Source organism: Chiloscyllium plagiosum, unplaced genomic scaffold, assembly GCF_037043375.1.
Source record: "Chiloscyllium plagiosum isolate Xiang-an unplaced genomic scaffold, Cpla_swu_hap1 HiC_scaffold_34, whole genome shotgun sequence".
NCBI lineage: Eukaryota > Metazoa > Chordata > Chondrichthyes > Orectolobiformes > Hemiscylliidae > Chiloscyllium > Chiloscyllium plagiosum.
Window position 1 is genome coordinate 2,405,447 of NW_028270172.1, and position 17,040 is coordinate 2,422,486.

At 39.9% G+C, this 17,040-nt stretch overlaps 1 protein-coding gene across 7 annotated transcripts in view; it reads right to left on the reverse strand.

Annotated features, from left to right (window-relative positions):
* Window positions 1-17,040, reverse strand: part of LOC122564564 (cadherin-18-like) — a 760,480-nt gene that overhangs the window by 253,040 nt on the left and 490,400 nt on the right. For all 7 annotated transcript variants that reach the window (XM_087978470.1, XM_043719646.2, XM_087978469.1 and 4 more), the window contains one exon: window positions 12,005-12,473. In XM_087978470.1, coding sequence (XP_087834596.1) covers window positions 12,005-12,226 — 222 coding nt within the window. In that variant the 5' untranslated portion in view covers window positions 12,227-12,473. The remainder of the gene's footprint in view (window positions 1-12,004; window positions 12,474-17,040) is intronic.

Consider the following 17,040-nt stretch of genomic DNA (forward strand, 5'->3'; position numbering starts at 1 on the left):
GTGTTAGTGGAAGGAAAGTATTCTGTCTGGAAGTCAGTGGTGAGTGGTGTTCCACTGGGCGAGTGATGCACAAATGTGTTCCTCTGAGACAGGCAAGAAGGGGTAAGATAAAGGGCCTCTACTCTTTGTAATTTTTATTAATGACTTGGATGAGGAGATTGAAGGATGGGTTAGCAAGTTTGCAGACAACACAAAGGTTGGAGGTGTCGTTGACAGTATAGAGGGCTGTTGTAGGCTGCAGCGTGACATTGACAGGATGCAGAGTTGGGCTGAGAGGTGGCAGATGGAGTTCAACCTGGATAAATGTGAAGTGATGCATTTTGGAAGATTGAACTTGAAAGTTGAGTACAGGATTAAAGATAGGATTCTTGGCAGTGTGGAGGAACAGAGGGATCTTGGTGTGCAGGTACATAGATCCCATTAAATTGCCACCCAAATGGACAGAGTTTTTAAGAAAGCATATGGTGTTTTGGCTTTCATTAACAGGGGGATTGAGTTTAAGAGCCGTGAGATCTTGTTGCAGCTCTATAAAACTTTGGTTAGACCGCACTTGGAATACTGTGTCCAGTTCTGGTCGCTCTATTATAGGAAAGATGTGGATGCTTTGGAGAGGGTTCAGAGGAGGTTTACCAGGATGCTGCCTGGAATGGAGGGCTTATCTTACGAAGAGAGGTTCGTAAATTAAAAATGAATAAAAACCAATTACCAAACATACTTTTCTAAATTTATTACATAAAGAACACAATTACAAACCCAAGGAAACCAAACCTCTCTACCAAACTTTATTATTTCATCTCAAACTAAGTTTCATTCACTGATCACATGTTATCATCAGTGTCTTCGCCTGGCTCCCATTCTAGCATAACCTCAATTTTAAAATTCTCAGTCTTCAAATCCCTTCAAATCCTTATTCCTCCTTATTTGTATAACCTTCTCCACTCCACAACTCTCTGAGCTGCTGCAAAGGCTGATCAATAGGTTGATCTCAATGTGTTGAAAAATTCCTTGTGAGCTGGGGATGAAAGTGAACAAATGGTCTGGACACGAGGCATCATTTTTTAATGGCATCAGAATCTGCCTACAACTGCTCATCTTGGTAAATAACTGTATCGCTTGCTTAATTCTTCATGTCTAATTGGAAAGCAACCAGGAAATAAAACATGCCTTTTCAGGATGAAAACTTAAGCCTGATTACTAATGCAAATCTACAATATCATCAGAAAAGGAACTTGCCTTAAATGATGAGGTTGAAAAAATGAGGTTATCTTACATACTAAGATGACTTAAGTGCCAGAGCTTATGCTATCTGTTTTCCAATCTGAGCTCCTTGAACATTCCCATTTTAATTGTTCCACCATTGCTGGCTGTAACCTAGGCTTCCTCAGAGTAGGTTCTGTGATCACCTTTCGACACGTCTCCACACTGTTATCTCTCTTTTCTGCTTTAAAATATGTGTCTGAAATGTACCTCTTTGCTCAAGTTTCAATTCCAAGGTATCCTTTGGTAGCATAGACTTAAGTGTCATTCAATATCTCTGATGAAGTATTTTGCGATGTTTTAAGTTGTAAAAGGCACCATTGAAAAGCAAATTCTTTTTGGTGTTAACAAAAATTGAATGGAGTATGTAATTAATGGAGTCAGTTAGATGCAGTTGCACTTTTATTCTGGTCTAGGTCGTGCATTTAAATTGTAAGGTTAGGCTAATGATCCAGGACAACTCCCAAGGGAGTGCTGCATTGTCAGAGGTGCTGCTTTCAGCAAATAATTAAACCAAGGGAATGTCTACATTTTCTAAAGCTTTCACCGAATGGCACCAATTTCATGGCCAACTGTGCCAACATAACAAGACAGTCAGGACACACTTCATTGTTCTTGAAACATCTTGACATGTTTCTGATAGAGAGAGGACACAGTGCTTTATAAATTCAGGCTCTCTGGTGACAAAAATAAAAGCACCAAAATTGCAAAGCAAAGCAATGACAAATTCATATTCTAAATATCCCTGACTACAACTGCTGACAATTTAAGAAAGTGTATTTGCAATCAACCCTATAAGGATTTAAGAGATTCAAAAAATATTTATTCTATTATAATCAATCCATTTGCATGTCTCCAGTAGTAAGGTGGCATGCAGCCATAAAGTTCCAGATCTTTTAATCCATTTCTGAGAAAGCGCAGTAATCAATGCTTGCTATCACTCTGATGCTGGAACAGGGTGACAGAGTGCCGAGTCAACAGCAAAAGGCTGATGCCTTATTTCCAAACTAAGGAGCTAAAATGAAAATGTGCACCCATCAATAGCTGCATCAAGTGTTTCTACATTTGACTGATAAGCATTAACTCAATATATTTGAAGTGGATCATGGGGGCTTAGGATAAACCCCATGTTCTTCATGTTTGATGTTTCTGCTATTTACTGAGGTGATTGACAGCTGTAAAATAAATATCAGGGTTGTTGCTCCACTGCTGAAAGTTCAAAGAGATCAGAATTCTGGCTGTTTACTTTATAAATTGTTGACTCTGCAGCAAATTTCAGGCGCGGCTCAGTGAAATAGTGAATCAGAGAGTCAGTACCTGTAGATGCTAGAGCTGTCTACTGCACTGAGCTTACTTTATACAACAGTGAAAATACATACTTCATGTGTCTATTTTACATTTGTGGAGCTGAAATACTGGTTTTGGATGTTGGGATGAATTTACACTTTAGGCATTAGTTTCCTTCTCAGTTTCAAACATGTACTTGGCTAGCCAAACCAGTCACAAACCTAAACACATTGATAAAGAATTCCATTCACCAAGACTTACATTTGTTTTTGACCAACTGTATTGTGCCCTGAATGATATTAGAGATTATGTTTCTTGATTCATTTTAAATTTTATTCTTGCCTGTCCAATCCATTGATCTCATTGACCAATATCCTTCTTTCAGAGGAATGTCAATAATAACTTGAATTCATATTAAATCACCTTCTCCTTCAGTAAGACCAATAAAGTAATTTCAAACTCTCATATTCTATCTCTCTAACACTGGTGGCCACCTACACCTCACTGGAGTGACTCAAACACCCAGACATTTCAGGGTCAAAGCACTTAACACCTGTCTCTGAAACCTAACTGGGAATCTTAATGTCTCCCTTGGAACACAAAGTAACTTTGCAGCCGAATCAATTAATAATCACACAACACCAGATTATAGTCCAACAGGTTTATTTGGAAGCACTAGCTTTCGGAGCGCTGCTCCTTCATCAGGTGGTTGTGGAGTATAATTCTTATTTTTCACAACCACCAGATGAAGGAGCGTCGCTCCGAAAGCTAGTGCTTCCAAATAAACCTGTTGGACCATAACCTAGTGTTGTGTGATTTTTAACTTTGTACAGCCCAATCCAACACCAGCATCTCCAAATCTCATAATCAATTAATGAAGGACAGTTCGATAAAAGAATGTTAAGTGCAAGATACTCGTGGAATCCTTCACATTTTTTTCATAAATACGTTATTTATCAAACAATAACTGATAGGACCCAAACATCCAATTAAACATAGGGATGCTGAACCTGAACTTCAAGTAGATTTATCCTACCCCCTAGAATCCATTACAGAATTGTCAACCCATGACAAATATAATTAAACTACGGAACAAATATGCAAATCATTAACAAGCATATCACTACGCAGGCTTGTTAATAGGTGTGAGATTTTATACAAATTAGTTATTAAAGTAAATAAAAGTAATGGACACTGGAGTTCTGAAATAAAAAAGTGCTGGAGAAACTCAGCAGGTCTGTTAATATGCATGGAGAGAGAAACACAGATAATATTTCAATTTTGATATAATTTGTCTTCAGAACTGAACGTAGCTGGAAAATAATGGCTTTTATACTGTTGACAAAGTTAGGAGGAGGGGCATGTGGAGCAGATAGTGAGGGTGCTCGGAACAAAACGCACAGAGGGGGTTATTGGAAGTAGAGGAGTAATATTGATGATGATAAGATCATAGTGTTATAGAGTCATATAGGAAACAGACCCTTCGGTTCAACTCAACCACACCAACCAGACATCCCAATCTGACCTAGTTCAATATGCCAGCATTTAGCCCATATCTCTGTAAACCCTTCAAATCCATATACCCATGCAGATGTTTTTTAAATGTTGTGATTATGCCTGCGTCTACCACCTTCTCTGGCAGCTAGTTCCATACAAGCACCGTCCTCTGCATGAAAATGTTACCCCTTAGATCTTTTTTAAATCTTTCCCCTCTCACCTTATTAAACCTATGCCCTCTAGTTTTGACTTCTCTACTCTGGGGAAAAAAAAACTTGTCTATTTTTGACCCAATTCATGCCCCTCATGATTTTATAAACCTCTATAAGGTCACCCCTCAGCCTCCAATACTCCAGGGAAAACAGCCCAGCCTATTCAGCCTCTCCCTATAGCTCAAACCATCCAAACCTGGCAAAATTGTACGCAGTATTCTAAAAGTAGCCTCATCAATGTCCTGGGAAAAAGTGAGGACTGCAGATGCTGGAGATCAGAGCTGAAAATGTGTTGCTGGAAAAGCGCAGCAGGTCAGGCAGCATCCAAGGAGCAGGAGAATCGATGTTTCGGGCATGAGTCCTTCTTAGGAAGCGTCAATTCTCCTGCTCCTTGGATGCTGCCTGACCTGCTGCGCTTTTCCAGCAACACATTTTCAGCTCATCAAAGTCCTGCACAATACAACATGTTAATGGTTGGCCTTTAATAGCAGTAAATAAATCAACTTTGCTGAGAAGAAACTGATAGCAACAGGTCATTCATTGGTTAGGAGTCAGGGAGTGTAATCAAAATGGAGGACAATGTTCATTTTCTGAATGTGACGAGTCTTTGGAGTTTGCTTTCGAATATTTAATTTTTTTTTAGGCAGAGATAGTTAGATTCTTGAATACCAAGGGGGTGAAAGATTATTGGGGATATGCAGGAATGTAAAGTTGAGGATAAAATAAAATCAGACATGATCTTCTTGAATATTAGAGTAGGTTCAAAGGGCCAAATGGCCTACGTTTGTTCCTTGATTAAATGTTTATATCTATTGTCATGAATTTGTTGGGTCATAGAGTCATAGAGTCATAGAGATGTACAGCATGGAAACAGACCCTTCGGTCCAACCTGTCCACGCCGACCAGATATCCCAACCCAATCTAGTTCCACCTGCCGACACCCAGCCCATATCCCTCCAAACCCTTCCTATTCATATACCCATCTAAATGCCTCTTAAATGTTGCAGTTGTACCAGCCTCCACCACATCCTCTGGCAGCTCATTCCATACACGTACCACCCTCTGCTTGAAAAAGTTGCCCCTTACATCTCTTTTACATCTTTCCCCTCTCACCCTAAACATATGCCTTCTACTTCAGGACTCCCCGACCCCAGGGAAAAGACTTTGCCGATTTATCCTATCCATGCCCCTCATAATTTTGTAAACCTCTATAAGGTCACCCCTCAGCCTCCAACATTCCAAGGAAAACAGCCCCAGCCTGTTCAGACTGTCCCTGTACCTCAGATCCTCCAACCCTGGCAACATCCTTGTAAATCTTTTCTGAACCCTTTCAAGTTTCACAACATCTTTCCGATAGGAAGGCGACCAGAATTGCATGCAATATTCCAACAGTGGCCCAACCAACCGCAACATGACCTCCCAACTCCTGTACTCAATACTCTGACCAAAAAAGGAAAGCATACCAAACGCCTTCTTCACTATCCTATCTACCTGCGACTCCACTTTCAAGAAGCTATGAACCTGCACTCCAAGGTCTCTTTGTTTAGCAACACTCCCTAGGACCTTACCATTAAGTGTATAAGTCCTGCTAAGATTTGCTTTCCCAAAATGCAGCACCTCACATCTATCTGAATTAAACTCCATCTGCCACTTCTCAGCCCATTGGCCCATCTGGTCAAGATCCTGTTGTAATCTGAGGTAACCCTCTTTGCTGTCCACTACACCTCAAATTTTGGTGTCATCTGCAAACTTACTAACTGTACCTCTTATGCTCGCATCCAAATCATTTATGAAAATGACAAAAAGTAGAGAACCCAGCACCGATCCTTGTGGCACTCCACTGGTCACAGGCCTCCAGTCTGAAAATCAACCCTCCATCACCACCCTCTGTTTTCTACATTTGAGCCAGTTCTGTATCCAAATGGCCAGTTCTCCCTGTATTCTATGAGATCTAACCTTGCTAATCTGTCTCTCATGGAGAACCTTGTTGAACGCCTTACTGAAGTCCATATAGATCACATCTACCGCTCTGCCCCCATCAATCTTCTTAGTTACTTCTTCAAAAAACTCAATCAAGTTTGTGAGACATCTTTGCATTAGAAATTCCTCTGGATTGCATTCAACCTCATACGTGTCATTTCTATCAAATTTAATTCCCGGATTCCTAAATTGCTGTGAGATTTTGGTGGAAATATTAAAGCAAAGCATTTTAGAAACATAATGTTTATCTGGCACTTTATCTGGCAATCACATGTAGCCTCAACTTCCCATCAGCAATTTGCTGGAAGAGGAGACAAGAAGACTCAGTACAACAGTCACAAGCCTACTCTTGGAAAGGAACCAAGGGGCAGAGGGAGTTCAGCCATGTTGAGTTTCAGGGGAGTAAGGTAAGGCTGAAAGGCCTCTACTTTAAAGTTGTGAATATTATAGATAAAGCAGATGAATTAAGAGTATGGATTGACGTGTGGAATTGTGATTTTGTTACTATCATAGAGATGTGGTTAAGGGAAAGGTAGGACTGGGGATTTCACATTCCAGAGTATAGTATCTCCAGAAAGGACGGAATTATCAGTGGAGGAGAATTTGTGGAACAGTGATTACAATTCTGTAAGTTTTAAGAGAGCTATGAATCAGGATAAAACTGGTCTTTGGGTGAAAGTGCTAGGTTGAAGGAAGGCTAATGAGAACAGTATCAGGTAAGAATTGGAGAAGTTAGATTAGAGCTGTTTGAGGGTAAATCTACACCTGACTTTTGGGAGTGTTTTTAAAGGGCAATTGATCAGACTTAGGACCAACATGTTCTTGTGAAATGAACGATAAGGATGGCAAGGTTGAGGAACCCTTGAGCAATACTCAGGAAGAAACTAAACAAGGAATTAGGAGAGTTAAAAGGAGCCATAAAAAGTCCTTAGCAAATAGGATTAAGGAGAATCCCAAAGCATTTTCTATGTATATATAAAATGCACTCAAAGTCAAAGGGGGAAATTTATGTATGGAGATGAGGAAGTGGGTGAAGTCCTCAATGAGTACCTTGCATAAGTATTCACCACGGCAAAGGAATGGATGATGGTGAGATCAGAGAGGGATATGTTGATATTGTAGGGCGTGTCGATATTGTGGAGGAGGTGTTCAGGGTCCTGAGAAACATTAAGGTAGGTAAGTCCCCAGAGCCTGATGAGATATAACCCAGGATACTGAGGGAAGCAAGGGAGGAGATTGGTGCGGCCTTGACAGAGATCTTCATCCTCTTTAGCCACATATCCCAGAAAACTGGAGAATAGCCAATGTTGCTCCAATCCCATATACCTTCATTGAAACAATTACCAAAAGTTCAAATACCACACATCCTTCAGAAGAAAAATTTTAGAATTTGTCATACATTCCAACTCTTTTTGATTTATGAAACTAAGTTCTGTATCTGTCAATTGTGAAGCTGTTTGAGGACCTATTTAAAACTATATCCCTTTTTGTTTTATTTCTTACAGAGATGCTCTGGTAGCTAATACAAAATCTTCCAAATTTAACTAGGTATCTAAGTTGTTTATGATGACACTGAACTAATTCTTTTCATCACATGTAAAAAGGAAAGTTTAATTAAAGGCAAGATCATTGCATTTGTGCAAATCACCTACCTTTGGGGCAGCACGGTGGGTCAGTGGCTAGTATTGCTGCCTCACAGCGTTAGGCACTGGATTCGATTCCTGTCCCGGGTCTGTGTAGAGTTTGCACATTCTCCCGTTGTCTGCGTGGTTTCCTCCCACAATCCAAAGATGTGCAGATCAGGTGAATTGGCCATGCTAAATTGTCCGTAGTGTTCGATGCATTAGTCAGAGGTAAATGTAGGGGAATGGGTCTGGGTGGGATACTCTTCTGAGGGTTGGTGTGGACTTGTTGGGCCAAATGGCCTGTTTCCACACAGTAGGGAATCTAATTTGTTCCATTGAATAAGAAGAGCAACAGGGATACTCCAGGGTATTATAGGCTGAAGGGCTGCAATGTTCTTTGTTCCTGGTGAGCCTTACATCAGTTCAGGTGGAGAAATTATTGGAGAAGATTCTTAGGTGTCAGGATTTACTCACATTTGGAAATGCGTAGACGTATTAGGGATACATAACATGGCTTTGTGCAAGTCAGGTCTTGTCTCATCAATCATATTCATCACTGTCTCCTAAAAATTCAGATTTGTGAGGGTAAGGGAACATTATCAACATGGATTTTCCTAAAGCATTTGATAATATCCCTGTTGGTAGATTGGTCGAGAAGATTAAGTCACTTGAGATCGACAGTGAAGTGGTAAATTGGATACAAAATTGGCTTGGTCATTAACTCTGTTTTCTCTCCACAAACACTGCCAGACTTGCTGTGCTTCTCCAGTTTTATTGGGTTTTGTCTCAGATTTGAACAATTACTGTATTTACCTTTGAATGCTTGCCATTACCTTTCCATCATCATCCCTTTAACTAATGTCCCTCAATTTAACTCACACCTCAAAACACCATTACATCGTCAGTTTAGAATTAGGCCTTCCAAGTATTTTCAGAATTATTTTAGATTTAGTGTTTGTGCTTTTGCATTACAGAACTCTCACTTTTGCTTAAAGCTGATGTGAAAGTCAGGAAAGTGATATTTAAAACTTATGTTTTAATTGCAAAGGTCTCTGCTTGAACTTTTCATTTTGAGCGTTGGAATTCTCTGAGGAAATTGAATGAAGTGACGGATGAACATCTGCCATGTACTAAGTGTTAAGAGAATTATAACTCTGCCCTCTATAAACACCCTGTGCACAGAATAAATTTGTCTTCTGTTGTTCATCACTGGCTTTAATTAACTGCTCATCTACAATCAGAGAGAAGCTTCCTCACCACAAAGCAATTATTGTAGGTTGTATTCCTACACCAGGAAAACATCCATCCATCGCCAAGTCAGAAACATTAAACAATTAAACAACCTTCAAACAAAAACCAATCACTTTGATTCTCTTTTGACTTCAGAATTCCTGCATCTGCAAGATTTCTCTTTGCAGATGAAAACATTGTTAAATATTTCCATCTGTTGTAGTTAATGGAAGAGACCCTGAATGATGTTTTCATAAGGAATGTCTTAATAAAAGGTGTTTTCATGCAAACTGAAAATCAAAAATCTTTGAGTATAATATCAAAGATTTAAACAGATATTGAACTGGTCAGGATAAATGAAATCAAAATTAGTTGCACATCTATAGTGAGACATGTAGGAATGAAGGCTATCTGTTAGTTTGCAGTGGGAATAATTGAACCAGCTCCCCCTTCTAAACCCTGTACTGAATCATAACCATTTGTGGAAGATGCAATTACAGTCTGTCCTGTTTACACGGAGAGAAAAGTAAGTGTAAAGAGGATTAATTTTTCCCAGTGAAATAGCTCATACAAAAAGGATTACATTTTGGAAATGCATTCACATCTGTAAAGTTCTTGATGGATTTGTCATATTTATGCCACTGAGATAAAATGATCCAGTGAACTGGGAACTTATGCTTTAATTAAATAAAAATTTATGTGGATTTTACTGCAGTTGATGTGAACTACTATGCACTTAACTCACTCACTTGGTACATGTGGCAAATCTCCAAAATTACTGTCATGAAAGACATGAGAAAATAATACTAGGTGGAAGGGAGGACTGCAGATCAGAGTCAAAGAGTGTGGTGCAGGAAAAGCACAGCAGGTCAGGCATCATCTGAAGAACAGGAGAACTGACATTTCGGGCAAATGCCCTTCATCAAGAAATAATGAGAAAATAATGCCTCTTTTCTGATCATTTGTTAAATTTAATCATCCAATATTCCAAATTGACTCAAAATTGCTAGCTGAGAGAAGATCTCTTTCTCTTGGCAATGAGATGTTTTAGCAAAGCAATGCTCCTAAAAAGGTCCTCGTCCCCAAGTGAATGGCAAACTAATTTGTCAACTAAAACTCTTAATTGTCTATTTTGCTATTTTTAAGTGAAAGCTGCTAAATTACGTCAATAGAGTAAGCGAAGTGCACTGCTGAAAATATTTCCTCAGAATGCATTTACAGAGACAACAGGGAAAATAGATCAAGACCCTAAATGTAAGTGTACTGCAGCAGAATAAGAAAACCTTCCCAACATCACAGACTAGGAACATATCCAAAATAATATAAGAATGCTTCACTGGTCTAGGCAAAACTACTGATGGGAATAGCCAAGAAAAGTAAACTAATTATGCTGAATCCAATTAACATTTCATCAAACATCAATATAGTTCAAGATAGCTTAATTTCTGTTTAATGTGATAATTGTAAATCATTTTAAACATCAAAATAAATAAATATTGCAAGGAAGAAACATTTGGAGTCCTGGATTAAAATTTTGTTACTGAGCTAAACTCTGAGGGCAGAATTAGGAACCTGCGATGGTACTTCACAAACATTCATATCAATGCCTCTGAGTTCTGTTACACGAGTTCAGACTCTTAAATTATTAGAATTGTAAATAAAAACAAGTTAAAATAACTCCATATTAAAAATAAGAATCGTAAACTAAAATTAATGTTCACAATTTTCTTATTAGAAATTGCAACCTTAATGAATTGATGACATGAAAACTAATCTGAACTCCTTTAACCGATGTATGGTATCCTCTTGCCAATCAGCTACTTGTTATCTAGCACTCTTGAAATATTTACCATCATGCCAACATATCATTTTTTGTAATATTACTAGTTTAATATTAATAGTTTAATATTACTAGTTTGCAAAACTTGGAAGAATTGTAAACTGTGAGGGGGGTGGTACAGGACTATGAAGGACATTGACAAGTGGCTGGTGTGGGTGATTAAGGAGGCCATTCAATCCATTGCCTTGGGCCAGTTTTTTGAAGGAGCTTTCCAATTCAGCCCACACTCCCCTCTCCATACTCTTTCCTCACAGTCTTTTCAATTATTCACCCACTTCCCGTTTGAAAGTTCCTATTGATTTCTGTGCTTGCGGATCACAACAGCTTGCTGCTTTACACAAACTTTCTCTTCATTCTCACAGTTTCTCTTTATAAATGATTTTAAATTCATGTCACTCTGGTTATTGACCATCTTGCCAGCGCAAACAAGTTATATTTATCGATCAAGGTACCATCAGGTGTCACAAAAGCTCAGAGAAATTGCGCTGAAGTGAGTCAGGACATTTCAGGAAGAGCACTTGGTCATTTGGTGAAGGAGCGGGATGAGCTGAGGGGTAACCTTATAGAGGTTTACAAAATCATGAGGGGCATGGATAGGATAAATAGACAAAATCTTTTCCCTGGGGTCGGGGAATCTAGAACTAGAGGGTGTAGGTTTCAGGTGAGAGGGGAAAAAAATAAAAGTGGCCTAAGGGGCAACTTTTTCATGCAGAGGGTGCATAGAATGAGCTGCCAGAGGAAGTGGTGGAGGCTGGTATACTGCAATATTTAAAATATATTTGGATGGGTATATGAATGGGAGGGGTTTGGAGGGATATTGGGCAGGTGCTGGCAGGTGGGAGCAGATTGGGTTGGGATATCTGGTCAGCATGGATGGGTTGGACCAAAGGGTCTGTTTCCACGCTGTACATCTCTATGATTCTATGACTCTATGAGATGGATGTGGTTCCTTCAGAAAGCGACAATCTGAGGATTCATGAATGATACTTGAGTTCTCATTATGGGATGAGTTCAAAGTAAATATATCAGGTGCTACAGTTTTCTCAAAGTGATAGTGGAAGAGTTGAATTCTTTACCTTGCCCACGTACTGAGCTTCTGGTCCTATGTGTTCTTCTAAAACAAAGAATTGGTTCCAGACCCAACCACGTTTGGGCCGATGATGGACCTGTCCTTCTCCCTCTAAGTGCTTGCTTTGATTTCTTTCCACCTTAATAGAGTTCTGAACAGACCTTGTGAAAAAGATAAAGCCAAGGCAGAGCAGCACAGGACACAGAGAATGTGTGGGTGGAATTTTCATCGTGACTCCACGTTGAGCTTGATCCAAATTCGTTTGATATTCTCAGATATTTTTCTGAGGGCAAATCAGCCACCAATAAATCCAACGTCACAAGGCAATCTCAGGAGTTCCTAATCCTTCCATGGCTTGAATACCCACTGCAGAAATGTCAGCTTTTATTCACATGATAGAGAAAAAATATCCTTTAACCACGATGTCGATGTTCTGTAGATCTCATCAAATCTTCCTGTGACTTAACATGTTCAACCTATTGAGAAATCAAGCAGAAATATTAGATCTTCATTATAATCGGAAAAGTAAAGTCCTTCCACTGACTTATACACCAGAGGCATTTAAAAAGCATCCTTGCGTTTCCCGCTATCTGACACCCAAGAACACAATGTCTGACTCTATCCTCAAGCACAATGGCCAAAAACATCAATAACACCTTGATTTGAGCAAATTTACCAAGACACAAGTTGAGTAGAGAGAATATGAGTCATGTTTTGGATTGTTCTCATATCTTGTTTATGTATAATCTACTTAGGGGACAGTACTGTGATTTTTCCACTTCCGACTGCAAAGGTTTGAATTATTCACAGTCACTGTTATATATCTCCACAGATTACACCAAAGAAAGCAAGCACAGAGAATGCTGGAGAAACTCAATAGGTCTGGCAGGATATGTGGAGAGAGAAACAGAGTTAACATTTTGAGTCTGGGATGGCTCTTCTTTGGAGCTCAGAACATTTCAGACATAGTTCCAAAAATCAGACATTCCAGACTCAAGATGTTAACTCTGTTTCTCTCTCCACAGACACTGCCGGACCTGCTGAATTTCTCTCGCAATTTCTGGGTTTTTTTCCAGACATCCAGGAACTGCAGGATTTTATCAACTGAAGAAAATATACTTCATAATGTATTCTGTAGAATTTTGCTGTTTAATCCTGTGGTGTGATAAGATTCAACATAGCAACATTCAAACGTCAAGCAATCAATCAGCAAATGTCATCGACATCCCATCAGTACCATTGTGGATTCATGAAAAAAATCAGAAACAAACAGCTTGTATGTATATAGCACCTTTCACTTCATAAATTATCCAAAGCCATTCTCAGGTGAATTATCAACAAATTCAGGCACCAGGTCCTGCTAGATAATTTGTTAAACTCCACATCAATCATTCTCTATCACTCTCCCAGCCCCACTTTACCCTGGCAAATTGGGTCTTCTACCTTTGCCTTTATCACATAAGATCATCCTCAGCCCCAAACCTCAAAGATTGTGCTAATTCCCTTCCTTCCAAACACCTCACTGTCAAAACCTTGGGGGGCTTTGTGATATCACAGAATCAGTCAAAGAATTGTTACAGAATTGTCCCCTGGGCCGGATGGGATTTATCCAAGGATTCTCTGGGAAATCGCATCTCTTGTTAAGAAGAAGAAGGAGGCTAATGTTTGATGAGGCAAGATGGTTCAGATGAGGCGACGGAGAGTTACAAATCAGCTAGGAAGGATTTAAAGAGAGAGTTAAGAAGAGCAAAAAGAGGACACAAGCAGTCTTTAGCAAATAGAATAAAGGAGAACCCTAAAGCTTTCTATAGGTATGTGTGGAATAAAAGGATGATTAGGGTAGGGATGGGGCCAGTCAAAGACAGAAGTGGGAAATTGAGCGTGGACCCTGTAGAGATCGGAGAGGTGCTAAATGAATATTTCTCATCAGTGTTCACTCAGGAAAAGGAGAATATTGTAGAGGAGAAGAATGAGGTACAAGATATTAGACTAGAAAGGATCGAGGTTAGTTATGCACAGGTGTTATCAATTCTAGAAGGAGTGAAAGTAGACAAGTCCCCTGGGCCAGATGGGATTTATCCGAGGATTCTCCGGGAAGCTAGGGAGGAGATAACAGAGCCTTTGACTTTGATATTTGAGTCATCATTGTCTACAGTACCTGAGGACTGGATGATTTCAAATGTTGTGCCCTTGTTCAAGAAGGGCAGCAGAGAGGACCCAGGTAATTATAGGCCAGTGAGCCTTACTTCTGTTGTCGGAAAAGTTTTGGAAAGGATTATAAAAGATAAGATTTATAATCATCTAGCAAGCAACAATTTGATTTTAGATAGTCAACATGGTTTCGTCAAGGGCAGGTCATGTCTCACAAACCTCGTTGATTTTTTGAGGTGACCAAGCATGTAGATGAGGGTAGAGCAATTGACATGGTATACATGGACTTCAGTAAAGCCTTTGAGAAGGTTCCACATGGTAAGCTGATGGAGAAAATGCAGAGGCATGGAATTGAAGGTGATTTAGCAGCTTGGATTAGAAACTGGCTTTCTGAAAGAAGGCAGTGAGTGGTGGTTGATGGAAAATATTCAGTCTGGAGTCCTGTTACTAGTGGTGTGCCACAAGGATCTGTTTTGGGACCACTGCTGTTTGTCATTTTTATAAATGACTTAGACACAGGCATAGGTGGATGGATTAGTAAATTTACAGACGACACTAATGTCGGTGGAGTAGTGGACAGTTTGGAAGAATGTTACAGGTTGCAGGGGGACTTGGATAAACTGCAGAATTGGGCTGAGAGGTGGCAAATGGAGTTCAATGCAGCTAAATGTGAGGTGATGCACTTTGGGAAGAATAACAGGATGGCAGAGTACTTGGTCAATGGAAAGATTCTTGGTAGTGTGGACGTGCAGAGGGATCTTGGTGTCCATGTGCATAGATCCCTGAAAGTTGCCACCCAGGTTGATAGTGCTGTTAAGAAGACATACGGTGTGTTAGGTTTCATTGATAGAGGGATTGAGTTCCGGAACCGCAATATCATGCTGCAACTATACAAAACACTGGTGTGGCCACACTGAGAATATTGTGTACATTCTGGTTACCCCATTATAGGAAGGATGTAGAAAAGCATTGCAGAGGAGATTTACCAGGATGTTGCCTGGTCTGGAGGGAAGGTCCTATGAAGAAAGGCTGAGAGACTTGGGTCTGTTCTCATTGGAGAGAAAAAGGCTAAGGGGGGGGGGAGGATTTGATAGAGACATACAAGATGATCAGAGGATTAGATAGGGTAGACATTGAAAAACTTTTCCCTAGGATGATGATGTCAGCTTGTATGAGGGGGCATAACTACAAATTGAGGGGTGATAGATTTAAGACAGATGTCAAATGCAGGTTCTTTACGCAGACAGTGGTAATGCCCTACCTGCTAATGTAGTCAGCTCAGCCACATTAGGGAGATTTAAACAATCCTTAGATAAGCACATGGATGATTTTGGGATAGTGTAGGGGGACGAGCTGAGAATAGTTCACAGGTCGGCGCAACATCGAGGGCCGAAGGGCCTGTTCTGCGCTGTATTCTTCTATGTTACAGAGGAGATGGTGGCTATTTGCTTACCATTCTGGGTCAGTTCTCTGAATGAGCAACTCACCCACAACATTCCGCCCCTTTCTCCCTGTATCACTGCACACTGTTCTTCCTCAGATAACGGTCAAATTCCCTCTTGAAAGCCTCAACTGTCTCTGTCATTCTCTCGGGCTACACACTGCAGACACTAACCACTTGCAGAATGAGAAAGGTTTTCCTCCCATCAACTCCACGGAGAACAGGCCCAGCTTCTCTGATCTATCTATCATCACTGGAATTACTCCTGTCAACATCTTCAGCACTCTCGCTGATACCTTAACCTCCTTCCTTAAACGTAGGTCTGAAAACTGCACACAATACTCCACATGAAGTTGAAATTACATTTTATGCAAGTTAGCACAACCTCCTTGTTCTAATACTCCATGTCCCTATTAATAAAGCCCAGAATACTATATGCTTTAGTAACTATTCTCCTCATCTACTACGCTGCCTTCAGTGACCTCTGCACAAATAGAGCTCCAGGTTTCTCTATTTGTGAACACTCTGTCAAATTGTCATCTCTATTCCATGGGTTCAATTCTCAGAAGTCGAATTGTAGTTTAATTGGAGTTTTATTGAACTTGCTGAATTATTAAGATAAGGCCTAAGATCAAATTTAGAACATTTCCCATCGTGCCTCTGTAATCCAGCATTTCATTGCAACTAATTTGCAACAACAACTGTGTAGCACCTCTGGTACAGTAAAACATTTGACTATGCTTCATGGGAAGGTTATTCAAATTAGTGCAAATTAAACACTAACATCAGTCAATATTGCTTTAAAGCACCAAGCAAACTATTTTGAAAATGCTTTCAAATTTGAGACAAAATATGCAGACATGAGATTCCATCAAATGTATTATCTTCAGGATTTACATGTTCTCACTGAGGAATATTTGCTCTGAAACCACACACAAGTCTTTAGCTCCTGTATGTGAAAGAGGGAGTGGCGTCAGAGCTCTGAGCGAACTGGCACTTTAGACCAAGAATAGACCATAAAACTGTCAGGCTTGGGGGAAGAAATGAGGTCATTCAGCCCAGTGAGTCTGCTCCGCTATTCAATCATGGTTAATACGTTTCTCAAACCCATTCTCCCGCTTTCTCCCCATAACCCTTGATCCACTTGATACTCAAGAACTTATTGACAGTTTATATGGATACAACCATCATTGTACAGTAGAATTAATCATTTTTAATGGAGTATTCACAGCAGAAACTAACCATTATATGAAATACAATTCCTGTGGTTATTGCTAGAGAAGCCAGTAGGTACATCAAAGCAACATAGAATGGCCTGAATATCCTGATCTCGATCAGAATCTCTATCAGACTAAAAATTGCTGATTTGTCTTTGGTGCAGTTTCTGAGGTAAAGTTCTGTCCAAGCTGAAGCACTGCGGTCCAGCATAAGAATCCATGCAGACTGCAGAG